General features: G+C 57.2%; 1 protein-coding gene across 1 annotated transcript in view; it reads right to left on the bottom strand.

Annotated features, from left to right (window-relative positions):
- Positions 1-22,530, bottom strand: part of epm2a (EPM2A glucan phosphatase, laforin) — a 43,519-nt gene extending 20,989 nt beyond the window's left edge. Inside the window, exons 1-2 of the mRNA XM_038800607.1 lie at positions 22,183-22,530; positions 8,564-8,738 (exon numbers count right to left, since the gene is read on the bottom strand). Coding sequence (XP_038656535.1) covers positions 8,564-8,738; positions 22,183-22,423 — 416 coding nt within the window. The 5' untranslated portion in view covers positions 22,424-22,530. The remainder of the gene's footprint in view (positions 1-8,563; positions 8,739-22,182) is intronic.
- Positions 22,531-22,871: the final 341 nt, after the last annotated feature.

Below are 22,871 nucleotides of genomic sequence, written 5' to 3'. Positions count from 1 at the left end.
ACCCGGGTTCGAATCCCGGCCCTGGGTCACTGTCCGTGTGGAGTTTGTACATTCTCCCCGTGTCTGCGTGGGTTTCACCCCCACAACCCAAAGATGTGCAGGGTAGGTAGATTGGCCACTCTAAATTGCCCCTTAATTGGAAAAAATAATTGGGTACTCTAAATTTATAAAAAAAAAAGAAACAAAAGACACACTCACCACCATCACTCCCTCATCGAAACCCTCTGGCGAGTCAAAATAAAATTCCTGCTTTTGGTGTGTCACTCACAAGCGGGCAGCGTACAAAACCCCAGACTTAACCCCCTTCTTAAAGAGGGGGTTAAGTACCCGGTTTAGTACCCGGCCCTCCACTTTGCCAGCTGCAAATCCTGGTAAATCCGCAGCTCACTCCCTTTCCAGGTGCATGTCTTGCTCTGCCACATCCACTTCAGAATTTTTTCCTTGTCCAAAATTCGATGCAGCCTCACCACCATCGCCCTCAGCGGTTCCCCCACCTGCGGCCTCCTCCTCAGCGCCTTGTGCACCCGATCCACCTCGAGGGGCTGTTCGAAGGCCCCCTCCTCCATCAACCTCTCCAGCATGCTCCCCACATACTTAGTGGCCTCTGCTCCCTCAATGCCCTCAGGTATTCTGAAAGTCCTGAAATTCTGACGGTTCTCAACGTCCTCCAATTTCTCTCTTAACCTCTTCTGGCCGTTCAACACCATCCCCATCTCCAGCAGGGCTAGCCGCTCCTCATGGTCCACCATCGACTCCTCCACCTTCTGGATCGCCAGGCCCTGAGCCTCCTACATCTGCTCCACTCGCTCAATCGCTGCCCTGAGTGGCTCCATCACCATGGCCAAATCCTCCAATGCCTCTTTCCTTTGCTGCTGGAATTTGTTATTCCGATACTCCACCAGCTGCTCCCTCAACCACTAGGCGGGCAGTGCTGCCCCCTTGCCCTCTGCCATCTTCACCTGCGGCGCACCACGGAAACTTTTCTGCTCCGGCTGTTCTCTCTTTTTCGTTGTCACCTCTCGTCCACTGATCCCTACACCAGCCTCACCATAGGAGTATTACCTTCCCTGGGTACTCATCCACCTTTTGGCCTCAAACACCACATCATTCGGGTGGGGAAGGACCAGAAAAATCCACCTTGAACGGGTGCCACCAAATGTGCGACCATTCATTCCATGGCTGCCACCGGATGTCATCAATCAAATTATTTAATCAGGGACAGGAACAGAGATTGAGGAAAAGGGATCTCCCTACAGGCCATCTTTGACCATACCATATTAGCAAGTTTGCAGATGATACTAAGATTGGTGGAGTTGCAGATAGCGAGGAGGACTGTCAGAGAATACAGCAAAATATAGATAGATTGGAGAGTTGGGCAGAGAAATGGCAGATGGAGTTCAATCCAGGCAAATGCGAGGTAATGCATTTTGGAAGATCTAATTCAAGAGCGGACTATACGGTCAATGGAAGAGTCCTGGGGAAAATTGATGTACAGAGAGATCTGGGAGTTCAAGTCCATTGTACCCTGAAGGTGGCAACGCACATTGATAGAGTGGTCAAGGCATACAGCATGCTTGCCTTCATCGGATGGGGTATTGAGTACAAGAGTTGGCAGGTCATGTTACAGTTGTATAGGACTTTGGTAAGGCCACATTTGGAATACTGCCTGCAGTTCTGGTCGCCACATTACCAGAAGAATGTGGATGTTTTAGAGAGGACGCAGAGGAGGTTCACCAGGATGTTGCCTGGCATGGAGGGTGCTAGCTATGAAGAAAGGTTGAGTAGATTAGGATTGTTTTCGTTGGAAAGACACGGGTTGAGGGGGAAACCTGATTGAGGTCTACAAAATTATGAGAGGTATGGACAGGGTGGATAGTAACAAGCTTTTTCCAAGAGTGGGGGTGTCAATTACAAGGGGTCACGATTTCAAGGTGAGAGGGGGAAAGTTTAAGGGAGATGTGCGTGGGAAGTTTTTTTATGCAGAGGGTGGTGGGTGCCTGGAACGCTTTGCCAGCGGAGGTGGTAGAGTCGGGCACGTTAGCATCATTTAAGATGCATCTAGACAGATATATGAACAGGCGCGGAACAGAGGGAAGTAGATCCTTGGAAAATAGGCAACAGGTTTAGATAAAGGATCGGGATCGGTGCAGGCTGGGAGGGCCGAAGGTCCTGTTCCTGTGCTGTAATTTTCTTTGTTCTTTGTTCTTTTTATATCAACTGATGACATTCCTTATGCAGAATCAATGTTGGAAGAAGAATCCTGGAACGACATTTATCTACCATAAAAATGTTGCCTATCTCCTGTTTCCTTACATGGCAGAGATCTACACAGGGACAAAGGAAACCTACAACTTAATCCCACATCAGCTAAAGCGGTCAGTCCGATACAATGCCTAATTCTTACTGACTAACTGGATATTGCAGAAACACACTTTTATCCAAAATAAACCCTCACTTAATAAGCAAAATTAATATCAAGGCAGGTTCCGGGGGCAGTGATGCAGCAATAAGCCACACATGTGGGAGCTCCCGTTTTAAAGAGATTTTTCGGCTCTTTTGAGAGCCCAAAACGGAAATTTTTCGACGTCTCCCGGTGGGGGAAGGTGTGCTTAACGACTTTCCCTGCAGTCCATGCCTCGAACTTGGAGTGGAAAGGTGGAAAAAACAGCAGCAGCTCCTCAGAAAAAACGGGGGAAGGGATCCAAGATGGCCACCGACAGAGCTCCAGAGGAGTGGAGACTCTGGGCCCAGAAACAACAAACTGATCTCCTGCACTGCTTTAAAGAATTCAAGGATGAAGTACTGAGCTCTCTGCAGGAAACAAACAGAAGGCTGTCAGAGATTCAGTCCACCCAGGGTGCTGCCATCAAGAAGTTGCAGACACAGGCCATTGAACGAGAGGAGGAGGCCGTGGTCCTCGTGAGTAAGGTGGAGGGGCACGAAGCACTCCACAAGAAGTGGCAGGAACGCTTCGAGGAGCTGGATCACCGCATGAGGCGGAAAAACCTGCGGATCTTGGGCCTTGCGGAGGGGCTGGAGGGATCGGACCTGACAGCCTATGTGGCTGTAATGCTGGGTTCGCTAGTGGGGGCCGGGTCTCTCCATCTGCCCCTGGAGCTGGAGGGAGCACACAGAGTGGAGGCCTAAGGAGAATGAACCCCCGCTTGCGGTGCTGGTGAGGTTCCACCGGTTCAGTGATCGGGACTGCGTGCTGCGCTGGGCCAAGAAGGTGAAGAGCAGCAATTGGGAGAATGGGGTAGTGCGGATCTACCAGGACTGGAGTGCGGAGGTGGCTAAGCGGCGGTCCGGATTTAATCGGACGAAAGAGGTGCTTTATAGAAAAAAGATAAAGTTCGGAATGTTGCCGCCCGCGCGCCTGTGGATAACTTATTTGGACCGGCACCATTATTTCGATTCCCCGGAGGAGGCGTGGGCCCTCGTGCGGACGGAGAAACTGGACTTGAACTAGGGGTTGGGGGTTGCGAGGTCGACTGTAAGATATTAGTGCTGGATTCGGCTGTTGCTGTGTTCTCTTTTTCTTCTGTTTTTTTCTTCTTGTTTTAGTACTTTTGCAATTTTGATATGGTTATTTACGGAGGGGTTGTTCTGCTATGTTTTTGTTTTTGTGCTTGGGGCATTGTTTGGGCTGTGTATCTTGCGGGGAGGGTCGGGGGGGTATGTTGTATTCTATGTCGGAGTAGGGGTATGGAGGGGGGCTGATATTTGGGAGCTGCGTCAGAAGGGTGTGGTGGGCCAGGGCGAAAGCGCGGGCTTTCCTCTGGTTTCCCGTGCTGCGGGGCTGGGGGGCGGAGATGGTGACGGGGGAGGTGGGGCCTTAACTGGTTCTTCCCCGCGCTGGAGCGGTGCCAGGAGGAGGGATAGATTGGGGGATGATCCCACTTCGGGAGGGGTCGGGCTATTGGCGGGAGTTTCCGGGGTCAGCAGAAGTTAGCTGACCCACGGAAGTACAATGGAGGACGGTTCGCGGCTGGGAGGGTTCCTAGCCTGGGGGGGAAGGGAGGGGGGGAAAGGGGAATACCGGGTTGCTGCTGGTAGGGTCAAGAAGGAGCTGGTGGGGGCTGGGGGGACAGAGGTGAGGGGTTGTCGCTATGGGGACGGGGTCGAGCAGGGGATGCTGGCCTGGGGCGGGCAGTCGACGGGCTATGGCTAGCCGACGGGGGAGGGGGGGCGGGACGCCCTCTGATCCGGTTGGTCACCTGGAATGTGAGAGGGTTGAATGGGCCGGTGAAGCGGTCAAGGGTACTGGCTCACCTGAAGGGGCTAAAGGCGGATGTGGCAATGCTTCAGGAGACCCACCTGAGGGTGGCGGACCAGGTCCGCCTGAGGAAGGGATGGGTAGGGCAGGTTTTCCACTCGGGGTTGGATGTGAGGAACCGGGGAGTGGCGATTCTGGTGGGGAAAAATGTGTTGTTTGAGGCATCGGAGGTGGTGGCGGATAAGGGGGGTAGGTATGTGATGGTTAGGGGCAGGCTACAAGGAGAGAAGGTGGTACTGGCTAGTGTGTATGCCCCAAATTGGGACGATGCGGGCTTTATGAGGCTTATGTTGGGACGGATCCCGGATCTGGAGGCGGGAGGTCTGATCATAGGGGGGGACTTTAATACGGTGTTGGATCCTTCACTGGATCGGTCCAGCTCTAGGACGGGTAGGAGGCCGGCGGCGGCCAAGGTACTGAGAGGGTTTATGGATCAGATGGGTGGAGTGGATCCATGGAGGTTTGTGAGGCCGAGGGCACGTGAGTACTCTTTCTTCTCCCACGTACATAGGGTCTACTCTCGGATAGATTTCTTCGTGGTGAGTAGGGGACTGATTCCGAGAGTGGAGGAGGCCGAGTATTCGGCCATTGCAATCTCTGACCACGCTCCGCATTGGATAGAGTTGGAGATGGGGGAGGTGCGAGACCAACGTCCATTGTGGCGGTTGGATGTGGGGTTGTTGGCGGAGGAGGAGGTGTGTAGGAGGGTCCGGGCAAGTATTGAGGGGTACCTTGAGGTGAATGATACGGGGGAGGTTCAGGTGGGGATGGTCTGGGAAGCCCTGAAGGCAGTAATTCGTGGGGAGCTGATATCCATCCGGGCACACAGGGAGAGGAGCGAGAGGAGTGAGAGGGATAGACTGGTGGGAAAGATGCTGGAGGTGGACAGGAGGTATGCAGAGGCACCAGAGGAGGGACTGTTGGGGGAGAGGCGCAGCCTGCAGGCTAAATTTGATTTGCTGACCACTAGAAAGGCGGAGGCACAGTGGAGGAAGGCACAAGGGGCAGTGTACGAACATGGTGAAAAGGCGAGTAGGATGCTGGCTCATCAGCTCCGTAAGCGGGATGCGGCTAAGGAGATTGCTGGAGTGAGAGACAAGAGTGGGAATGTGGTGCGGAAGGGGGTAGAGGTGAATTAGGTCTTCAAGGACTTTTACGGGGAACTGTACCAGTCGGAGCCAACGGAGGAGAGGAGGGGAATGGAGAGGTTCCTTGACAGGCTTTCTTTCCCGAAGGTGCAGGAGGAGAAGGGCTGGGTGCGCCGATTGAGCTGGAGGAGCTAGTTAAGGGGATCGGGCAGATGCAGTCAGGGAAGGCACCGGGGCCGGATGGGTTCCCGGTGGAATTTTATAAAAAGTTTGTGGACCTAGTGGGCCCCTTGCTGGTGCGGACACTCAACGAAGCGTGGGAAGGGGGGACTTTGCCCCCGACGATGTCACGGGCGCTGATCTCGTTAATTTTAAAGAAGGACAAGGACCCCCAGCAGTGTGGGTCATACAGGCCCATATCTCTCCTCAACGTGGATGCTAAGGTGCTGGCAAAAATCCTGGCCACCAGGATAGAGGACTGTGTGCCAGGGGTTGTGCATGAGGACCAGACAGGTTTTGTGAAGGGAAGGCAGCTGAACACGAATGTGCGGAGATTGCTGAATGTCATTATGATGCCGGCGATTGAGGGGGAGGCAGAGATAGTGGTGGCACTGGATGCGGAGAAGGCCTTCGATAGAGTGGAGTGGGGGTACCTATGGGAGGTGTTGGGGAGGTTTGGATTTGGTGAAGGGTTCATTAGATGGGTAAGGCTGCTATATGAGGCCCCGCTGGCGTGCGTGGCCACGAATAGGAGGTGGTCGGAGTACTTCCGGCTTTACCGGGGGACCAGGCAGGGTTGCCCCTTGTCCCCCTTGTTGTTTGCACTGGCAATCGAGCCGCTGGCGATGGCATTGAGAGATTCAGAGAGGTGGAGAGGCTTGGTGCGAGGTGGAGAGGAACATAGGGTGTCGTTGTATGCCGACGACCTGTTACTGTATGTGGCGGACCCGGTGGGAGGGATGCCGGGAGTGATGGAGTTACTAGCCGAGTTTGGGACCTTCTCAGGTTATAAATTAAACTTAGGCAAGAGCGAGGTGTTTGTGGTGCACCCTGGAGACCAGGAGGAAGGAATTGGTAGGCTCCCGCTTAGGCGGGCAGGGGAGAGCTTTAGGTACCTGGGGGTGCAAGTGGCCAGGGACTGGGGGACTCTCCACAAGCATAACTTTACCAGACTTGTAGATCAGATGGAGGAGGAGTTCAGGAGGTGGGACATGCTGCCATTGTCGTTGGCGGGGAGGGTGCAGTCCGTCAAAATGACAGTGCTTCCGAGGTTCTTGTTCCTTTTTCAGTGCCTACCCATATTTATCCCCAGGGCCTTCTTTAGGAGAGTGACCGGCAGTATTCTGAGCTTTGTGTGGGCACATGGGACTCCGAGAGTGAGGAGGGTGTTCCTGGAGCGAGGAAGGGATAGAGGCAGGCTGGCGCTGCCCAACCTTCTGGGGTACTATTGGGCAGCCAATGTGTCAATGGTGCGTAAATGGGTGATGGAGGGGGGAGGGGCGGCGTGGAAAAGAATGGAGATGGCGTCATGTAGAGGTACAAGCCTGGGTGCCATGGTAACGGCACCGTTGCCGCTCTCCCCCAAGAGGGTTACCACGAGCCCGGTGGTGGCGGCGACCCTAAGAATCTGGGGACAGTGGAGACGGCATCGGGGGGGAAACAGGGGGCTCGATGGAGGCTCCACTGGGTGGCAACCATCGGTTCATCCCGGGGAACACGGATGGGGGATTCAGGGGATGGCAAAGGGCGGGCATCAGCAAATTGAGGGACCTGTTTATTGGCGGGAGGTTTGCGGGCCTGGGAGAACTGGAAGATAAATTTGGCCTTCCCCAGGGGAACATGTTCAGATACCTGCAGGTAAAGGCGTTTGCTAGGCGACAGGTAGAGGGATTCCCTTTGCTGCCCTCGCAGGGGACGATGGACAGAGTGCTTTCGGGGGTGTGGGTAGGAGAGGGGAAGGTGTCTGACATCTATAAGGTAATGCAGGAGGTGGAGGAGTCGTCAGTGGAGGAGCTGAAGGCTAAATGGGAGGAGGAACTCGGGGAGCAGATAGAGGACGGGACTTGGGCGGAGGCCTTGGAGAGAGTCAACTTCTCCTCCTCATGTGCGAGGCTTAGTCTCATCCAATTTAAGGTGCTGCACCGGGCCCATATGTCCGGGACTAGGATGAGTAGGTTCTTCGGGGGTGAGGACAGGTGCACCAGATATTCGGGGAGTCCTGCGAACCACGCCCATATGTTCTGGGCATGCCCAGCACTGGAAGAATTCTGGAAGGGGGTGGCGGGGACGGTGTCGAGGGTGGTTGGATCCAGGGTCAAACCAGGGTGGGGACTCGCGATTTTTGGGGTTGGGGTGGAGCCGGGAGTGCAGGAGGCGAAAGAGGCCGGTGTCCTGGCCTTTGCGTCCCTAGTAGCCCGTCGAAGGATTCTGTTACAATGGAAGGATGCAAGGCCCCCAAGCGTGGAGACCAGGATCAGTGACATGGCGGGATTTATAAAATTGGAAAAGGTCAAATTTGCCCTGAGAGGATCAATACAAGGGTTCTATAAACGATGGCAGCCTTTTCTGGACTTCCTGGCTCAGAGATAGGTATCTTGGTCAATAGCAGCAGCAACCCGGGGAAGGGGGGGGGGGGGGGGGGGGTGCATTATTGTAGTGTTTATTCTGTAACTTTATAGTGTGTTAATTTGCGTTGTTGTTAAAATGCTGGGTTGTTCATGGGGATGGGGCGAATGTATATGATTGTTAATATTATTGTTATTTTCGGTATTTTACTAAGGTGCGTTATTGTTGTATAAAATCAAAATTTCTCAATAAAAATTATTTTAAAAAAAAATTAATATCAAGGCAGTGTTCAGGAGAGACCAAGAGAGCGATGAGAATCTGGAACTCGTTACCACAGGGAATGGTTGAGCCAAGTTGCATAGAGACATTTAAGGAGAAATTAGATAAATACAAGAGGATGAAAGAAATAGAACATAATGTTGTTGCAGGGAGGTGAAGCGGCGTGGAAAGAGGCCTGTTGTCCAGCATTAACACCAGCAAGAAAAAGGGTTGGTCAAAACGAGCTGTTTCTTTGCTCTAAATACTCTGACGTTATGCATCGATGTAAACGTAATCCCGAACCTAAAAACGTCCTCTGTCAATGTGTAGCACTATTGGGCACAGCAACTAGATGAGGCATTCGTGGCTGGTTTACCTGGAGTAGTGCATAGCCTGGTGCTCGGCAATGTGGCAGTAGAAATCAGTTGTGTACTTCATCTCATTTGTACACCCACTGTATTGAACATAATGTCCGATAGGGTAACAGTAAACGCCATCCACCAAATTGCTCTCATCGTATTCACTGCAGCGATCGTACATTGGCCCATTTCCTAAAAAAAGGACAAAGAAAAATCACTCTTTGTTGGGTTGAGGCATGCTTTCAGAAATCAATCGTTGCCATGGAGTTGCTGCACTATGGGAGAGGCCATCTTTGGGGTTCATTGAACTGTGGCCCAGTCTACACTCAAAACCACAGAAACCATAGAAAAGTTACAGCGCAGAAGGAGGCCATTCACCCCATCTTCACATGCCAGCCTGAGGATACCTAACTTCCTTTACCTGATCCATAGCACTGTAGCTTACAGCACTTAAAGCACAGATCCGGGTACTTTTAAAAAGAGTTTAGGGTCTCTGCCTCTACCACCAACTCGACTTCCAGACTCCCACTACCCCCCGCGTAAAAATGTTCTTCCTCATGTCCCCTCTCCACCTTCTGCCACTTATCTTGAATCTCTGTCCCCTGGTTCTAGAATTCTCCACCAAGGGAAACAATTTTATCCTGTCCACTCTATCTCTTCCCCTCATAATTTTATACACCTCAATTAAGTCACCCCTCAGCCTTCTGAGATCCAAGGAAAATAACCCCCACCTATCCAATCTCTCCTCGTAGCTCCACTTTTCTAGCCGTGGCAATATTTGTATAAACCTCCTCTGCACTCTCTCTAGAGAAATTACGTCTTTCCTGTAATGTGGTGACCAGAATTGTCAACAATACTCCAGTTGTGGCCTCACCAGTGTTTCATAAAAGTACAACATTGTATCCTTACTTTTATATTCTATACCTCTGCCAATGAGGAGAACATTCCATTTGCTTTCTTTACAACCCTGTCTACTTGAACTGCTGCCTTTAGGGACCTGTGTACTTGTTCATTAAGATCCCTCACTTCATCGACCCCCATTTGTATATTTCCATTTATTATCTACTCCTGTTTGACCTCCCTAAATGCATGGCCTCACACTTCCCTGTGTTAAGTTCCATTTGTCACTTTATCACCCATTCCCCCAACCCATCTATATCATTTTGGAGAATATAGCAATCCGGTACACTGTCCCCCACTCAGCCAATCTTTGTATCAACTGCAAATTACCCAATCGTGCCTTCCACATTCATAAAAGTGAATGTAAATGTTCCCACAGTCCCTAGTTTGAAGAACAACGGAGTAGCACAGTGGCACGGTAGCACAGCGGATAGCACTGTGGCTTCACAGCGCCAAGGTCCCAGGTTCGATTCCCCGCTGGGTCACTGTCTGTGCGGAGTCTGCACGTTCTCCCCGTGTCTGCGTGGGTTTCCTCCGATTGCTCCCGTTTCCTCCCACAGTCCAAAGATGTGCAGGTTAGGTGGATTGGACGTGCTAAATTGCCGTTAGTGTCCAAAAAGGTTAGGAGGGGTTATTGGGTTACGGGGATAGGATGGAAGTGAGGGCTTAAGTGCGTCGGTGCAGACTCGATGAGCCGAATGGCCTCCTTCTGCACTGTACGTTCTATGTTCTAGCTCTGGGAGTCCCGACCAATATTTATCCCTCAACCAACATCACTAACACAGATCACTTGGCTGTAATCACGATGGCTGCTGCAGGCTAATCTAACATCCAGTAGGTGGGCCACAATCCAGCCCACCAGGTCGGTCTATCCGGCTGGGCCAGTGTTCAAATTACCAGTGAGTGAAGTGAAAGATTCTGCAAGCAGCTGCTCCTCCAGTCACAGGCTACTGCTGCTGACTGGCTCACTGCTGAGCCTATCAGCAGTAAATGTGGGAGAAAAACATGAGAGGAGCAGCGAACATGATGTTTCATACAGCCCGAGGTCTGAACACCGACCGGTACCATCGGCAATGGGTCTTTTGGGGAGGAAGAGAGAGACTGCTTGCCGGTAGAAGAGAGAAAGACTGATGGTTTGGTGGAGGAAGAGAGTGCCTGCTGGGGTGAGGACGGGGGCAGTATGGGGGCAAGCATTGCTGCCTCACAGCGCAACAAACCCGGGTTCGATTCCAACTTTAGGTGACTGTGTGGAGATTACATGTTCTCTCTGCGTCTGCGTGGGTTTCCTCCGGGTGCTTCGGTTTCCTCCCACAGTCCAAAGATGTGAAGGTTAGGTGGGTTGGCGACAGTAAATTGCCCCTTTGTGTCCAAAGATGTGCCGGTTAGGTGGGGTTGATTCTGGGCAGCATGGTGACGCAGTGGTTAGCCCTGCTGCCTCATGGCGCTGAGGACACAGGTTCGATTCCGGCCCTGGGTCACTGTCTGTGTGGAGTTTGCACATTCTCCTTGTGTCTGTGCAGGCCTCACCCGCACAACCCAAAGTTATGCAGTATAGGTGGATTGGCCACGCTAAATTGCCCCTTAATTGGAAAAAAAATGAATTGGGTAATCTAAATTTATTTTTTTTAAATGCAGTTGATTGAATTAAAAAGCTCAGAGGTTGCAAGAATCGAAATTTAGGAGAGATGCAGAATGCATTTGCGCTACCGAGGGAGGTCATGGGGCCTGTCTTCTGACCTGCTGGACGTCCCTTTCAGTGACGACAATTGTGTTTGCAAGTCTTTCGGCATTTGGATCTATTTTCGCAGATGAAGTCAGTCCTCTGTCCCTCACAGAGCCATGATGTGGTTAACAACTGATCACTCGGAAGTCCGTGTGCAGCTTAAAGTGTCCAAAGACATGCTGGTCATTGGCAAACTCAGCAAACAAAAGCAAGGGCAAGGATCACAAGACCATGGTAATTATGTTACATTTGGAGGGCTACAGGAATTGGGCTGGAGAATGGAACTGGCTGGGTAGCTCTTTTGGGGGCCAGTGCGGATACAATGGGCCGAATGGCCTCCTTCTGTGCTGTAAATAATGAAATAATATATTGAGATCTTATAAACGTTAAAATATATTAATAACATGCAAAACCTTAAGAGTGAATAAATGAAGGCTCAAATAAATGAATATGTCTGAAAGGTTGCTGACCACTGAACATTTCCTCTGAGAGACAGCCCCTCACAGTATGGCACTCCCTCAATACTGCACTATGGAGTCTCAATTTAGATCTGCTGCTCAAGTCTCTAGCATGGGGGTTGAACCCAAGCCCTTCAGACTCAGAGACAAGTGTAATACCCACTGAACCATAGCTGATATACGCGAGTGTGTATCATATTACACATTGCATTAATCCTAATAGGGGCAAAATATTCAGATTGCCATTAAGCTACTGGACAGGAATTATTTACCCCACCCACCCCGACAAGTAATAATATCTATGATTTGGCCAAAGCTGCAATGCTTTTACACTGACAGCTCAGCGTCAGTCAGAGCCCAATGCCTGTCAATGCCCAGTGTCTCTCTGCACCATATCTATCTGTGCCCGGTGTCCGTCAGCGCCCCGGGTCCGTCAGCGCCCCGGGTCCGTCAGCGCCCAGGGTCAGCGCCCCGGGTCCGTCAGCGCCCCGGGTCCGTCAGCGCCCCGGGTCCGACAGCGCCCCGCGTCACTCAGCGCCCCGCGTCACTCAGCGCCCCGGGTCAGTCAGCGCCCGGGGTCAGTCAGCGCCCGGGGTCAGTCAGCGCCCAGGGTCAGTCAGCGCCCAGGGTCAGTCAGCGCCCAGGGTCAGTCAGTGCCCCGGGTCAGTGCCCAGGGTCAGTCAGTGCCCCGGGTCAGTCAGTGCCCCGGGTCAGTCAGTGCCCCGGGTCAGTGCCCAGGGTCAGTGCTCAGGGTCAGTCAGTGCCCAGGGTCAGTCAGTGCCCAGGGTCAGTCAGTGCCCCGGGTCAGTCAGTGCCCAGGGTCAGTCAGTGCCCAGGGTCAGTCAGTGCCCAGGGTCAGTCAGTGCCCAGGGTCGGTCAGTGCCCAGGGTCAGTCAGTGCTCAGGGTCGGTCAGTGCCCAGGGTCGGTCAGCGCCCAGGGTCGGTCAGCGCCCAGGGTCATTCAGTGCTCAGGGTCAGTCAGTGCCCAGGGTCAGTCAGTGCCCAGGGTCAGTCAGCGCCCAGGTCAGTGCCCAGGGTCAGTCAGTCAGTGCCCAGGGTCAGTGCTCAGGGTCAGTCAGTGCCCAGGGTCAGTCAGTGCCCAGGGTCAGTGCTCAGGTCAGTCAGTGCCCAGGGTCAGTCAGTGCCAGGGTCAGTCAGCGCCAGGGTCAGTCAGGTGCCCAGGTCAGTCAGTGCCCAGGGTCAGTGCCCAGGGTCAGTCAGTGCTCAGGGTCAGTCAGTGCCCAGGGTCAGTCAGTGCTCAGGGTCAGTCAGTGCCCAGGGTCAGTCAGTGCCCAGGGTCAGTCAGTGCCCAGGGTCAGTGCCCAGGGTCAGTCAGTGCCCAGGGTCAGTCAGTGCTCAGGGTCAGTCAGTGCCCAGGGTCAGTCAGTGCCCAGGGTCAGTCAGCGCCCAGGGTCAGTCAGCGCCCAGGGTCAGTGCCCAGGGTCAGTCAGTGCCCAGGGTCAGTGCTCAGGGTCAGTCAGTGCCCAGGGTCAGTCAGTGCCCAGGGTCAGTGCTCAGGGTCAGTCAGTGCCCAGGGTCAGTCAGTGCCCAGGGTCAGTCAGCGCCCAGGGTCAGTCAGTGCCCAGGGTTAGTGCTCAGGGTCAGTCAGTGCCCAGGGTTAGTCAGTGCCCAGGGTCAGTGCTCAGGGTCAGTCAGTGCTCAGGGTCAGTCAGTGCCCAGGGTCAGTCAGTGCCCAGGGTCAGTCAGCGCCCAGGGTCAGTGCCCAGGGTCAGTCAGTGCCCAGGGTTAGTGCTCAGGGTCAGTCAGCGCCCAGGGTCAGTCAGCGCCCAGGGTCAGTCAGCGCCCAGGGTCCGTCAGCGCCCCGGGTCAGTCAGCGCCCAGGGTCAGTTAGCGCCCCGTGTCCGTCAGCGCCCCGGGTCAGTCAGCGCCCAGGGTCAGTCAGCGCTCAGGGTCAGTCAGTGCTCAGGGTCAGTCAGTGCCCAGGGTCAGTCAGTGCCCCGGGTCAGTCAGTGCCCAGGGTCAGTGCCCAGTCAGTCAGTGCCCAGGGTCAGTCAGTGCCCAGGGTCAGTCAGTGCCCAGGGTCAGTCAGTGCCCAGGGTCAGTCAGCGCCCAGGGTCAGTCAGCGCCCTGTGTCCGTCAGCGCCCCGGGTCAGTCAGTGCCCAGGGTCAGTCAGTGCTCAGGGTCAGTCAGAGCTCAGTGTCAGTGCCCAGGGTCAGTCAGTGCTCAGGGTCAGTCAGTGCTCAGGTCGGTCAGTGCTCAGGGTCGGTCAGTGCCCAGGGTCGGTAGCGCCCAGGGTCTCAGCGCCCAGGGTCGGTCAGTGCTCAGGGTCAGTCAGTGCCCGGGTCAGTCAGTGCCCAGGGTTCAGTCAGTGCCCAGGGTCAGTCAGTGCCAGGGTCAGTCAGTGCCCAGGGCAGTGCCCAGGGTCAGTCAGTGCCCGGGTCAGTGCCCAGGGTCAGTCAGTGCCCAGGGTCAGTCAGTGCCAGGGTCGGTCAGTGCCAGGGTCGGTCAGTGCCAGGGTCGGTCAGTGCTCAGGTCGTTCAGTGCTCAGGTCGTCGTCAGTGCCCAGGGTCGGTCAGCGCCCAGGGTCGGTCAGTGCTCAGGGTCAGTCAGTGCTCAGGGTCAGTCAGTGCCCAGGTCAGTCAGTGCCCAGGGTCAGTCAGCGCCCAGGGTCAGTGCCCAGGGTCAGTCAGTGCCCAGGGTAAGTCAGTGCCCAGGGTCAGGCTCAGGGTCAGTCAGTGCTCAGGGTCAGTCAGTGCCCAGGGTCAGTCAGTGCCCAGGGTCAGTCAGTGCCCCGGGTCAGTCAGTGCCCAGGGTCAGTGCCCAGTCAGTGCCAGGGTCAGTCAGTGCCCAGGGTCAGTCAGCGCCCAGGGTCAGTCAGCGCCCTGTGTCCGTCAGCGCCCCGGGTCAGTCTGTGCCCAGGGTCAGTCAGTGCTCAGGGTCAGTCAGTGCTCAGTGTCTGTGCCCAGGGTCAGTCAGTGCTCAGGGTCAGTCAGTGCTCAGGGTCAGTGCCCAGGGTCAGTCAGTGCCCCGGGTCAGTCAGTGCCCAGGGTCAGTCAGTGCCCAGGGTCAGTCAGTGCCCAGGGTCAGTGCCCAGGGTCAGTCAGTGCCCAGGGTCAGTCAGTGCCCAGGGTCGGTCAGTGCCCAGGGTCAGTCAGTGCTCAGTGTCGGTCAGTGCCCAGGGTCGGTCAGCGCCCAGGTCCGGTCAGCGCCCAGGGTCATTCAGTGCTCAGGGTCAGTTCAGTGCCCAGGTCAGGCAGTGCCCAGGGTCGTCAGCGCCCAGGGTCAGTGCCCAGGGTCAGTCAGTGCCCAGGGTCAGTGCCTCAGGGTCAGTCAGTGCCCAGGTCAGTCAGTGCCCAGGTCAGTGCCCAGGGGTCAGTCCGTGCCCAGGGTCAGTCAGTGCCCAGGGTCAGTCAGCGCCCAGGGTCAGTCAGTGCCCAGGGTCAGTCAGTGCCAGGGTCAGTGCCCAGGTCAGTCAGTGCTCAGGGTCAGTCAGTGCCCAGGGTCAGTGCTCAGGGTCAGTCAGTGCCCAGGGTCAGTCAGTGCCCAGGGTCAGTCAGTGCCCAGGGTCAGTGCCCAGGGTCAGTCAGTGCCCAGGGTCAGTCAGTGCTCAGGGTCAGTCAGTGCCCAGGGTCAGTCAGTGCCCAGGGTCAGTCAGCGCCCAGGGTCAGTCAGCGCCCAGGGTCAGTGCCCAGGGTCAGTGCCCAGGGTCAGTGCTCAGGGTCAGTCAGTGCCCAGGGTCAGTGCTCAGGGTCAGTCAGTGCCCCGGGTCAGTGCCCCGGGTCAGTGCCCAGGGTCAGTCAGCGCCCAGGGTCAGTCAGTGCCCAGGGTTAGTGCTCAGGGCGTCAGTGCCCAGGGTTAGTCAGTGCCCAGGGTCAGTGCTCAGGGTCAGTCAGTGCTCAGGGTCAGTCAGTGCCCAGGGTCAGTCAGTGCCCAGGGTCAGTCAGCGCCCAGGGTCAGTGCCCAGGGTCAGTCAGTGCCCAGGGTCAGTGCTCAGGGTCAGTCAGCGCCCAGGGTCAGTCAGCGCCCAGGGTCAGTCAGCGCCCAGGGTCAGTCAGCGCCCCGGGTCAGTCAGCGCCCAGGGTCAGTCAGCGCCCCGTGTCCGTCAGCGCCCCGGGTCAGTCAGCGCCCAGGGTCAGTCAGCGCTCAGGGTCAGTCAGTGCTCAGGGTCAGTCAGTGCCCAGGGTCAGTCAGTGCCCCGGGTCAGTCAGTGCCCAGGGTCAGTGCCCAGTCAGTCAGTGCCCAGGGTCAGTCAGTGCCCAGGGTCAGTCAGTGCCCAGGGTCAGTCAGCGCCCAGGGTCAGTCAGCGCCCTGTGTCCGTCAGCGCCCCGGGTCAGTCAGTGCCCAGGGTCAGTCAGTGCTCAGGGTCAGTCAGAGCTCAGTGTCAGTGCCCAGGGTCAGTCAGTGCTCAGGGTCAGTCAGTGCTCAGGGTCGGTCAGTGCTCAGGGTCGGTCAGTGCCCAGGGTCGGTCAGCGCCCAGGGTCGGTCAGCGCCCCGGGTCGGTCAGTGCTCAGGGTCAGTCAGTGCCCCGGGTCAGTCAGTGCCCAGGGTCAGTCAGTGCCCAGGGTCAGTCAGTGCCCAGGGTCAGTCAGTGCCCAGGGTCAGTGCCCAGGGTCAGTCAGTGCCCAGGGTCAGTGCCCAGGGTCAGTCAGTGCCCAGGGTCAGTCAGTGCCCAGGGTCGGTCAGTGCCCAGGGTCGGTCAGTGCCCAGGGTCGGTCAGTGCTCAGGGTCGGTCAGTGCTCAGGGTCGGTCAGTGCCCAGGGTCGGTCAGCGCCAGGGTCGGTCAGTGCTCAGGGTCAGTCAGTGCTCAGGGTCAGTCAGTGCCCAGGGTCAGTCAGTGCCCAGGGTCAGTCAGCGCCCAGGGTCAGTGCCCAGGGTCAGTCAGTGCCCAGGGTCAGTCAGTGCCCAGGGTCAGTGCTCAGGGTCAGTCAGTGCCCAGGGTCAGTCAGTGCCCAGGGTCAGTGCTCAGGGTCAGTCAGTGCCCAGGGTCAGTCAGTGCCCAGGGTCAGTCAGCGCCCAGGGTCAGTCAGTGCCCAGGGTCAGTCAGTGCCCAGGGTCAGTGCCCAGGGTCAGTCAGTGCCCAGGGTCAGTCAGTGCCCAGGGTCAGTCAGTGCTCAGGGTCAGTCAGTGCCCAGGGTCAGTCAGTGCCCAGGGTCAGTGCTCAGGGTCAGTCAGTGCCCAGGGTCAGTCAGTGCCCAGGGTCAGTCAGTGCCCAGGGTCAGTGCCCAGGGTCAGTCAGTGCCCAGGGTCAGTGCCCAGGGTCAGTCAGTGCTCAGGGTCAGTCAGTGCCCAGGGTCAGTCAGTGCCCAGGGTCAGTCAGCGCCCAGGGTCAGTGCCCAGGGTCAGTCAGTGCCCAGGGTCAGTGCTCAGGGTCAGTCAGTGCCCAGGGTCAGTCAGTGCCCAGGGTCAGTGCTCAGGGTCAGTCAGTGCCCAGGGTCAGTCAGTGCCCAGGGTCAGTCAGCGCCCAGGTCAGTCAGTGCCCGGGTTAGTGCTCAGGGTCAGTCAGTGCCCAGGGTCAGTCAGTGCCCAGGGTCAGTGCTCAGGGTCAGTCAGCGCCCAGGGTCAGTCAGTGCCCAGGGTCAGTGCTCAGGGTCAGTCAGTGCCCAGGGTCAGTCAGTGCCCAGGGTCAGTGCTCAGGGTCAGTCAGTGCCCAGGGTCAGTCAGTGCCCAGGGTCAGTCAGCGCCCAGGGTCAGTGCCCTGGGTCAGTCAGTGCCCAGGGTTAGTGCTCAGGGTCAGTCAGTGCCCAGGGTCAGTCAGTGCCCAGGGTCAGTGCTCAGGGTCAGTCAGCGCACAGGGTCAGTCAGCGCCCAGGGTCAGTCAGCGCCCAGGGTCAGTCAGCGCCCAAGGTCAGTGCCCAGGGTCAGTCAGTGCCCAGGGTCAGTGCTCAGGGTCAGTCAGTGCCCAGGGTCAGTCAGTGCCCAGGGTCAGTGCTCAGGATCAGTCACCGCCCAATATCAGTCAGCGCCCAGGGTCAGTCAGTGCCCAGGGTCAGTGCTCAGGGTCAGTCAGTGCCCAGTGTCAGTCAGTGCCCAGGGTCAGTCGGTGCCCAGGGTCAGTCAGTGCCCCGTGTCAGTCAGCGCCCAGGGTCAGCGCCCCGTGTCCGTCAGCGCCCAGGGTCAGTGCCCAGGGTCAGTCAGCGCCCAGGGTCAGTCAGCGCCCAGGGTCAGTCAGCGCCCAGGGTCAGTCAGCGCCCAGGGTCCGTCAGCGCCCCGGATCAGTCAGCGCCCAGGGTCAGTCAGCGCCCCGTGTCCGTCAGCGCCCAGGGTCAGTCAGCGCCCAGGGTCAGTCAGCGCCCAGGGTCAGTCAGCGCCCAGGGTCAGCGCCCCGTGTCCGTCAGTGCCCAGGGTCAGTGCCCAGGGTCAGTCAGCGCCCAGGTTCAGTGCCTAGGGTCAGTCAGCGCCCAGGGTCAGTCAGCACCCAGGGTCAGTCAGTGCTCAGGGTCAGTCAGTGCCCAGGGTCAGTCAGTGCTCAGTTTCTGTCAGTACCCAGTGTCAGTCAGTGCCCAGGGTCAGTCAGTGCCCAGGGTCAGTCAGAGCCCAGGGTCAGTGCCCAGGGTCAGTCAGTACCCAGTGTCTGGCTGTGCCCGGTGTCAGTCAGCGCCCGGTGTCAGTCAGTGCCCAGGGTCAGTGCCCAGGGTCAGTCAGTGCCCAGGGTCAGTCTGCTCAGGGTCAGTCAGTGCCCAGGGTCAGTCAGTGCCCAGGGTCAGTCAGTGCTCAGGGTCAGTCAGTGCCAGGGTCAGTCAGTGCCCAGGGTCAGTGCTCAGGGTCAGTCAGTGCCCAGGGTCAGTCAGGTGCTCAGGGTTCAGTCAGTGCCCAGGGTCAGTCAGTGCTCAGGGTCAGTCAGTGCCCAGGGTCAGTCAGCGCCCAGGGTCAGTCAGCGCCCAGGGTCAGTCAGCGCCCAGGGTCAGTGCCCAGGGTCAGTCAGTGCCCAGGTCAGTCAGTGCTCAGGGTCAGTCAGTGCCCAGGGTCAGTCAGTGCCCAGGGTCAGTGCCCAGGGTCAGTCAGTGCCCAGGGTCAGTCAGTGCCCAGGGTCAGTGCCCAGGGTCAGTGCCCAGAGTCAGTCAGTGCCCAGGTTCAGTGCCCAGGGTCAGTCAGTGCCCAGGGTCAGTCAGTGCCCAGTGTCAGTGCCCAGGGTCAGTCAGTGCCCAGAGTCAGTCAGTGCCCAGGTTCAGTGCCCAGGGTCAGTCAGTGCCCAGTGTCAGTGCCCAGGGTCAGTCAGTGCTCAGGGTCAGTCAGTGCTCAGGGTCAGTCAGTGCCCAGGTTCAGTCAGTGCCCAGGGTCAGTCAGTGCACCGGGTCAGTCAGTGCCCCGGGTCAGTCAGCGCCCAGGGTCAGTCAGTGCCCAGGGTCAGTCAGTGCCCAGGGTCAGTCAGTGCCCAGGGTCAGTGCCCAGGGTCAGTGCTCAGGGTCAGTCAGTGCCCAGGTCAGTCAGTGCCCAGGTCAGTCAGTGCCCAGGGTCAGTCAGTGCCCAGGGTCAGTCAGTGCCCAGGGTCAGTGCCCAGGGTCAGTACCCAGGGTCAGTGCCCAGGGTCAGTGCTCAGGGTCAGTGCTCAGGGTCAGTGAGTGCCCAGGGTCAGTCCCCAGTATCAGAGCCCAGGGTCAGTGCTCAGTATCCAGTGACCAGTGTCAGTGCTCAGGGTCAGTGCCCAGTGTTAGTGTGTGCTCAGGGTCAGTGCCCAGTGTTAGTGTGTGCTCTGGGTCAGTGCCCAGTGTTAGTGTGTGCTCAGGGTCAGTGCCCAGTGTTAGTGTGTGTTCAGGGTCAGTGCCCAGTATCAGAGCCCAGGGTCAGTGCTCAGTATCCAGTGACCAGTGTCAGTGCTCAGGGTCAGTGCTCAGTTTTAGTGTGTGTTCAGGGTCAGTGCCCAGGGTCAGTGCCCAGTGCTAGTGTGTGCTCAGGGTCAGTGCTCAGTTTTAGTGTGTGTTCAGGGTCAGTGCCCAGTGTTAGTGTGTGCTCAGGGTCAGTGCCCAGTGTTAGTGTGTGCTCAGGGTCAGTGCCCAGTGTTAGTGTGTGCTCAGGGTCAGTGCCCAGTGTTAGTGTGTGCTCAGGGTCAGTGCCCAGTGTTAGTGTGTGCTCAGGGTCAGTGCCCAGTGTTAGTGTGTGCTCAGGGTCAGTGCCCAGTGTTAGTGTGTGTTCAGGGTCAGTGCCCAGGGTCAGTGCCCAGTGCTAGTGTGTGCTCAGGGTCAGTGCTCAGTGTTAGTGTGTGCTCTGGGTCAGTGCCCAGTGTTAGTGTGTGCTCTGGGTCAGTGCCCAGTGTTAGTGTGTGCTCAGGGTCAGTGCCCAGTGTTAGTGTGTGCTCAGGGTCAGTGCTCAGTGTTAGTGTGTGCTCTGGGTCAGTGCCCAGTGTTAGTGTGTGCTCAGGGTCAGTGACCAGGGTCAGTGCCCAGTGTTAGTGTGTGCTCTGGGTCAGTGCCCAGTGTTAGTGTGTGCTCTGGGTCAGTGCCCAGTGTTAGTGTGTGCTCAGGGTCAGTGCCCAGTGTTAGTGTGTGCTCAGGGTCAGTGCTCAGTGTTAGTGTGTGCTCTGGGTCAGTGCCCAGTGTTAGTGTGTGCTCAGGGTCAGTGCCCAGTGTTAGTGTGTGTTCAGGGTCAGTGCTCAGTGCTAGTGTGTGCTCAGGGTCAGTGCCCAGTGTTAGTGTGTGCTCAGGGTCAGTGCCCAGTGTTAGTGTGTGCTCAGGGTCAGTGCCCAGTGTTAGTGTGTGCTCAGAGTCAGTGCCCAGGGTCAGTGCCCAGTGTTAGTGTGTGCTCAGGGTCAGTGCCCAGTGCTAGTGTGTGCTCTGGGTCAGCGCCCGGTGTCAGTCAGTGCCCAGGGTCAGTGCCCAGGGTCAGTCAGTGCCCAGGGTCAGTCAGTGCTCAGGGTCAGTCAGTGCTCAGGGTCAGTCAGTGCCCAGGGTCAGTCAGTGCTCAGGGTCAGTCAGTGCCCAGGGTCAGTCAGTGCTCAGGGTCAGTCAGTGCTCAGGGTCAGTCAGTGCCCAGGGTCAGTCAGTGCCCAGGGTCAGTGCTCAGGGTCAGTCAGTGCCCAGGGTCAGTCAGTGCCCAGGGTCAGTCAGTGCTCAGGGTCAGTCAGTGCTCAGGGTCAGTGCCCAGGGTCAGTGCCCAGAGTCAGTCAGTGCCCAGGTTCAGTGCCCAGGGTCAGTCAGTGCCCAGGGTCAGTCAGTGCCCAGTGTCAGTGCCCAGGGTCAGTCAGTGCCCAGAGTCAGTCAGTGCCCAGGTTCAGTGCCCAGGGTCAGTCAGTGCCCAGTGTCAGTGCCCAGGGTCAGTCAGTGCTCAGGGTCAGTCAGTGCTCAGGGTCAGTCAGTGCTCAGGGTCAGTCAGTGCCCAGGTTGTCAGTGCCCAGGGTCAGTCAGTGCACCGGGTCAGTCAGTGCCCCGGGTCAGTCAGCGCCCAGGGTCAGTCAGCGCCCAGGGTCAGTCAGCGCCCAGGGTCAGTCAGTGCCCAGGGTCAGTCAGTGCCCAGGGTCAGTGCTCAGGGTCAGTCAGTGCCCAGGTCAGTCAGTGCCCAGGGTCAGTCAGTGCCCAGGGTCAGTGCCCAGGGTCAGTACCCAGGGTCAGTGCCCAGGGTCAGTGCTCAGGGTCAGTGCTCAGGGTCAGTGAGTGCCCAGGGTCAGTCCCCAGTATCAGAGCCCAGGGTCAGTGCTCAGTATCCAGTGACCAGTGTCAGTGCTCAGGGTCAGTGCTCAGTGTTAGTGTGTGCTCTGGGTCAGTGCCCAGTGTCAGTGTGTGCTCAGGGTCAGTGCCCAGTGTTAGTGTGCGTTCAGGGTCAGTGCCCAGTGTTAGTGTGTGCTCAGGGTCAGTGCCCAGTGTTAGTGTGTGCTCAGGGTCAAGTGCACAGTGTTAGTGTGGGCTCAGAGGCAGTGCCCAGGATCAGTGCCCAGTGTTAGTGTGTGCTCAGGGTCAGTGCCCAGTGTTAGTGTGTGCTCGGGGTCAGTTCCAGGGTCAGTGCCCAGAGTTAGTGTGTGCTCAGAGTCAGTGCCCAGTGTTAGTGTGTGCTCAGAGTCAGTGCCCAGGGTCAGTGCCCAGTGTTAGTGTGTGCTCAGGGTCAGTGCCCAGTGCTAGTGTGTGCTCTGGGTCAATGCCCAGTGTTAGTGTCTGCTCTGGGTCAGTGCCCAGTGTTAGTGTGTGCTCAGGGTCAGTGCCCAGTGTTAGTGTGTGCTCTGGGTCAGTGCCCAGTGTTAGTGTGTGCTCTGGGTCAGTGCCCAGTGTTAGTGTGTGCTCAGGGTCAGTGCCCAGTGTTAGTGTGTGCTCAGGGTCAGTGCCCAGTGTTAGTGTGTGCTCAGGGTCAGTGCCCAGTGTTAGTGTGTGCTCAGAGTCAGTGCCCAGGGTCAGTGCCCAGTGTTAGTGTGTGCTCAGGGTCAGTGCCCAGGGTCAGTGCCCAGTGTTAGTGTGTGCTCAGGGTCAGTGCCCAGGGTCAGTGCCCAGTGTTAGTGTGTGCTCAGAGTCAGTGCCCAGGGTCAGTGCCCAGTGTTAGTGTGTGCTCAGAGTCAGTGCCCAGGGTCAGTGCCCAGTGTTAGTGTGTGCTCAGGGTCAGTGCCCAGTGTTAGTGTGTGCTCAGAGTCAGTGCCCAGGGTCAGTGCCGAGACAGTGCCATATGTGTGTCCAGTACCTTCCCAGATAAACTGGCCGTTGATCTTTTTGGCAAACTTGAACCAGAAGGTCTCTCTGCTGGGTTCCTGCAGCAGCACCTCGGCGCTCCAGTAGGTTTGTTCGCTCAGCCTGCTGCCAGCCGCCACCATGGGCAAGGCTCGGTCCGAGTCCCAGTGTCCCAGCTCCGGCCTGGACCCGCACACAAACAACTGCACATCGGGATCTTCCGTGTTCGCCACCACCCCGAACCTCAGCAGCATGGCCAATCTGCAGGCCCCGCTCCGGCCGGCTGCGCTTTCCTCTCAGTGCTCCTCCGCAGGGAGAGACCGTGTAATTCAACCCTGAGCAGCAAACCTGCCCCTCCTCCCACCACCCCGCCACTCATTGGCTTCTCCCGCGGCGTGAAGCCGAGCAGACAGCGAATGGGCTGTGGGGAAGAGACCCTGCTTGTCTCTCACTCACTGCCCAGCCGCCCAAAATAGCCCCGGAGTATTTACAACGAGAGGCTCAGGAGGGCAAGTTACAGTACTGCACAGAATTGGACCATTTACTCTATACTTTCCAGTCTGCATCCCTCTCCTATCCCCACTGTGTATCTTTTTCCTATACTACCTGTTGGGGGGTCAGATAGCTCAAATGGCTGGTTCATGATATGGAGAGAGACGCCAACAGCGTGGGTTCAGCTATCCATGAAGGCCCCAGCTTCTC

The sequence above is a fragment of the Scyliorhinus canicula genome, chromosome 6, assembly GCF_902713615.1.
Source record: "Scyliorhinus canicula chromosome 6, sScyCan1.1, whole genome shotgun sequence".
NCBI lineage: Eukaryota > Metazoa > Chordata > Chondrichthyes > Carcharhiniformes > Scyliorhinidae > Scyliorhinus > Scyliorhinus canicula.
This window is presented reverse-complemented; position numbering and strand designations above follow the sequence as displayed.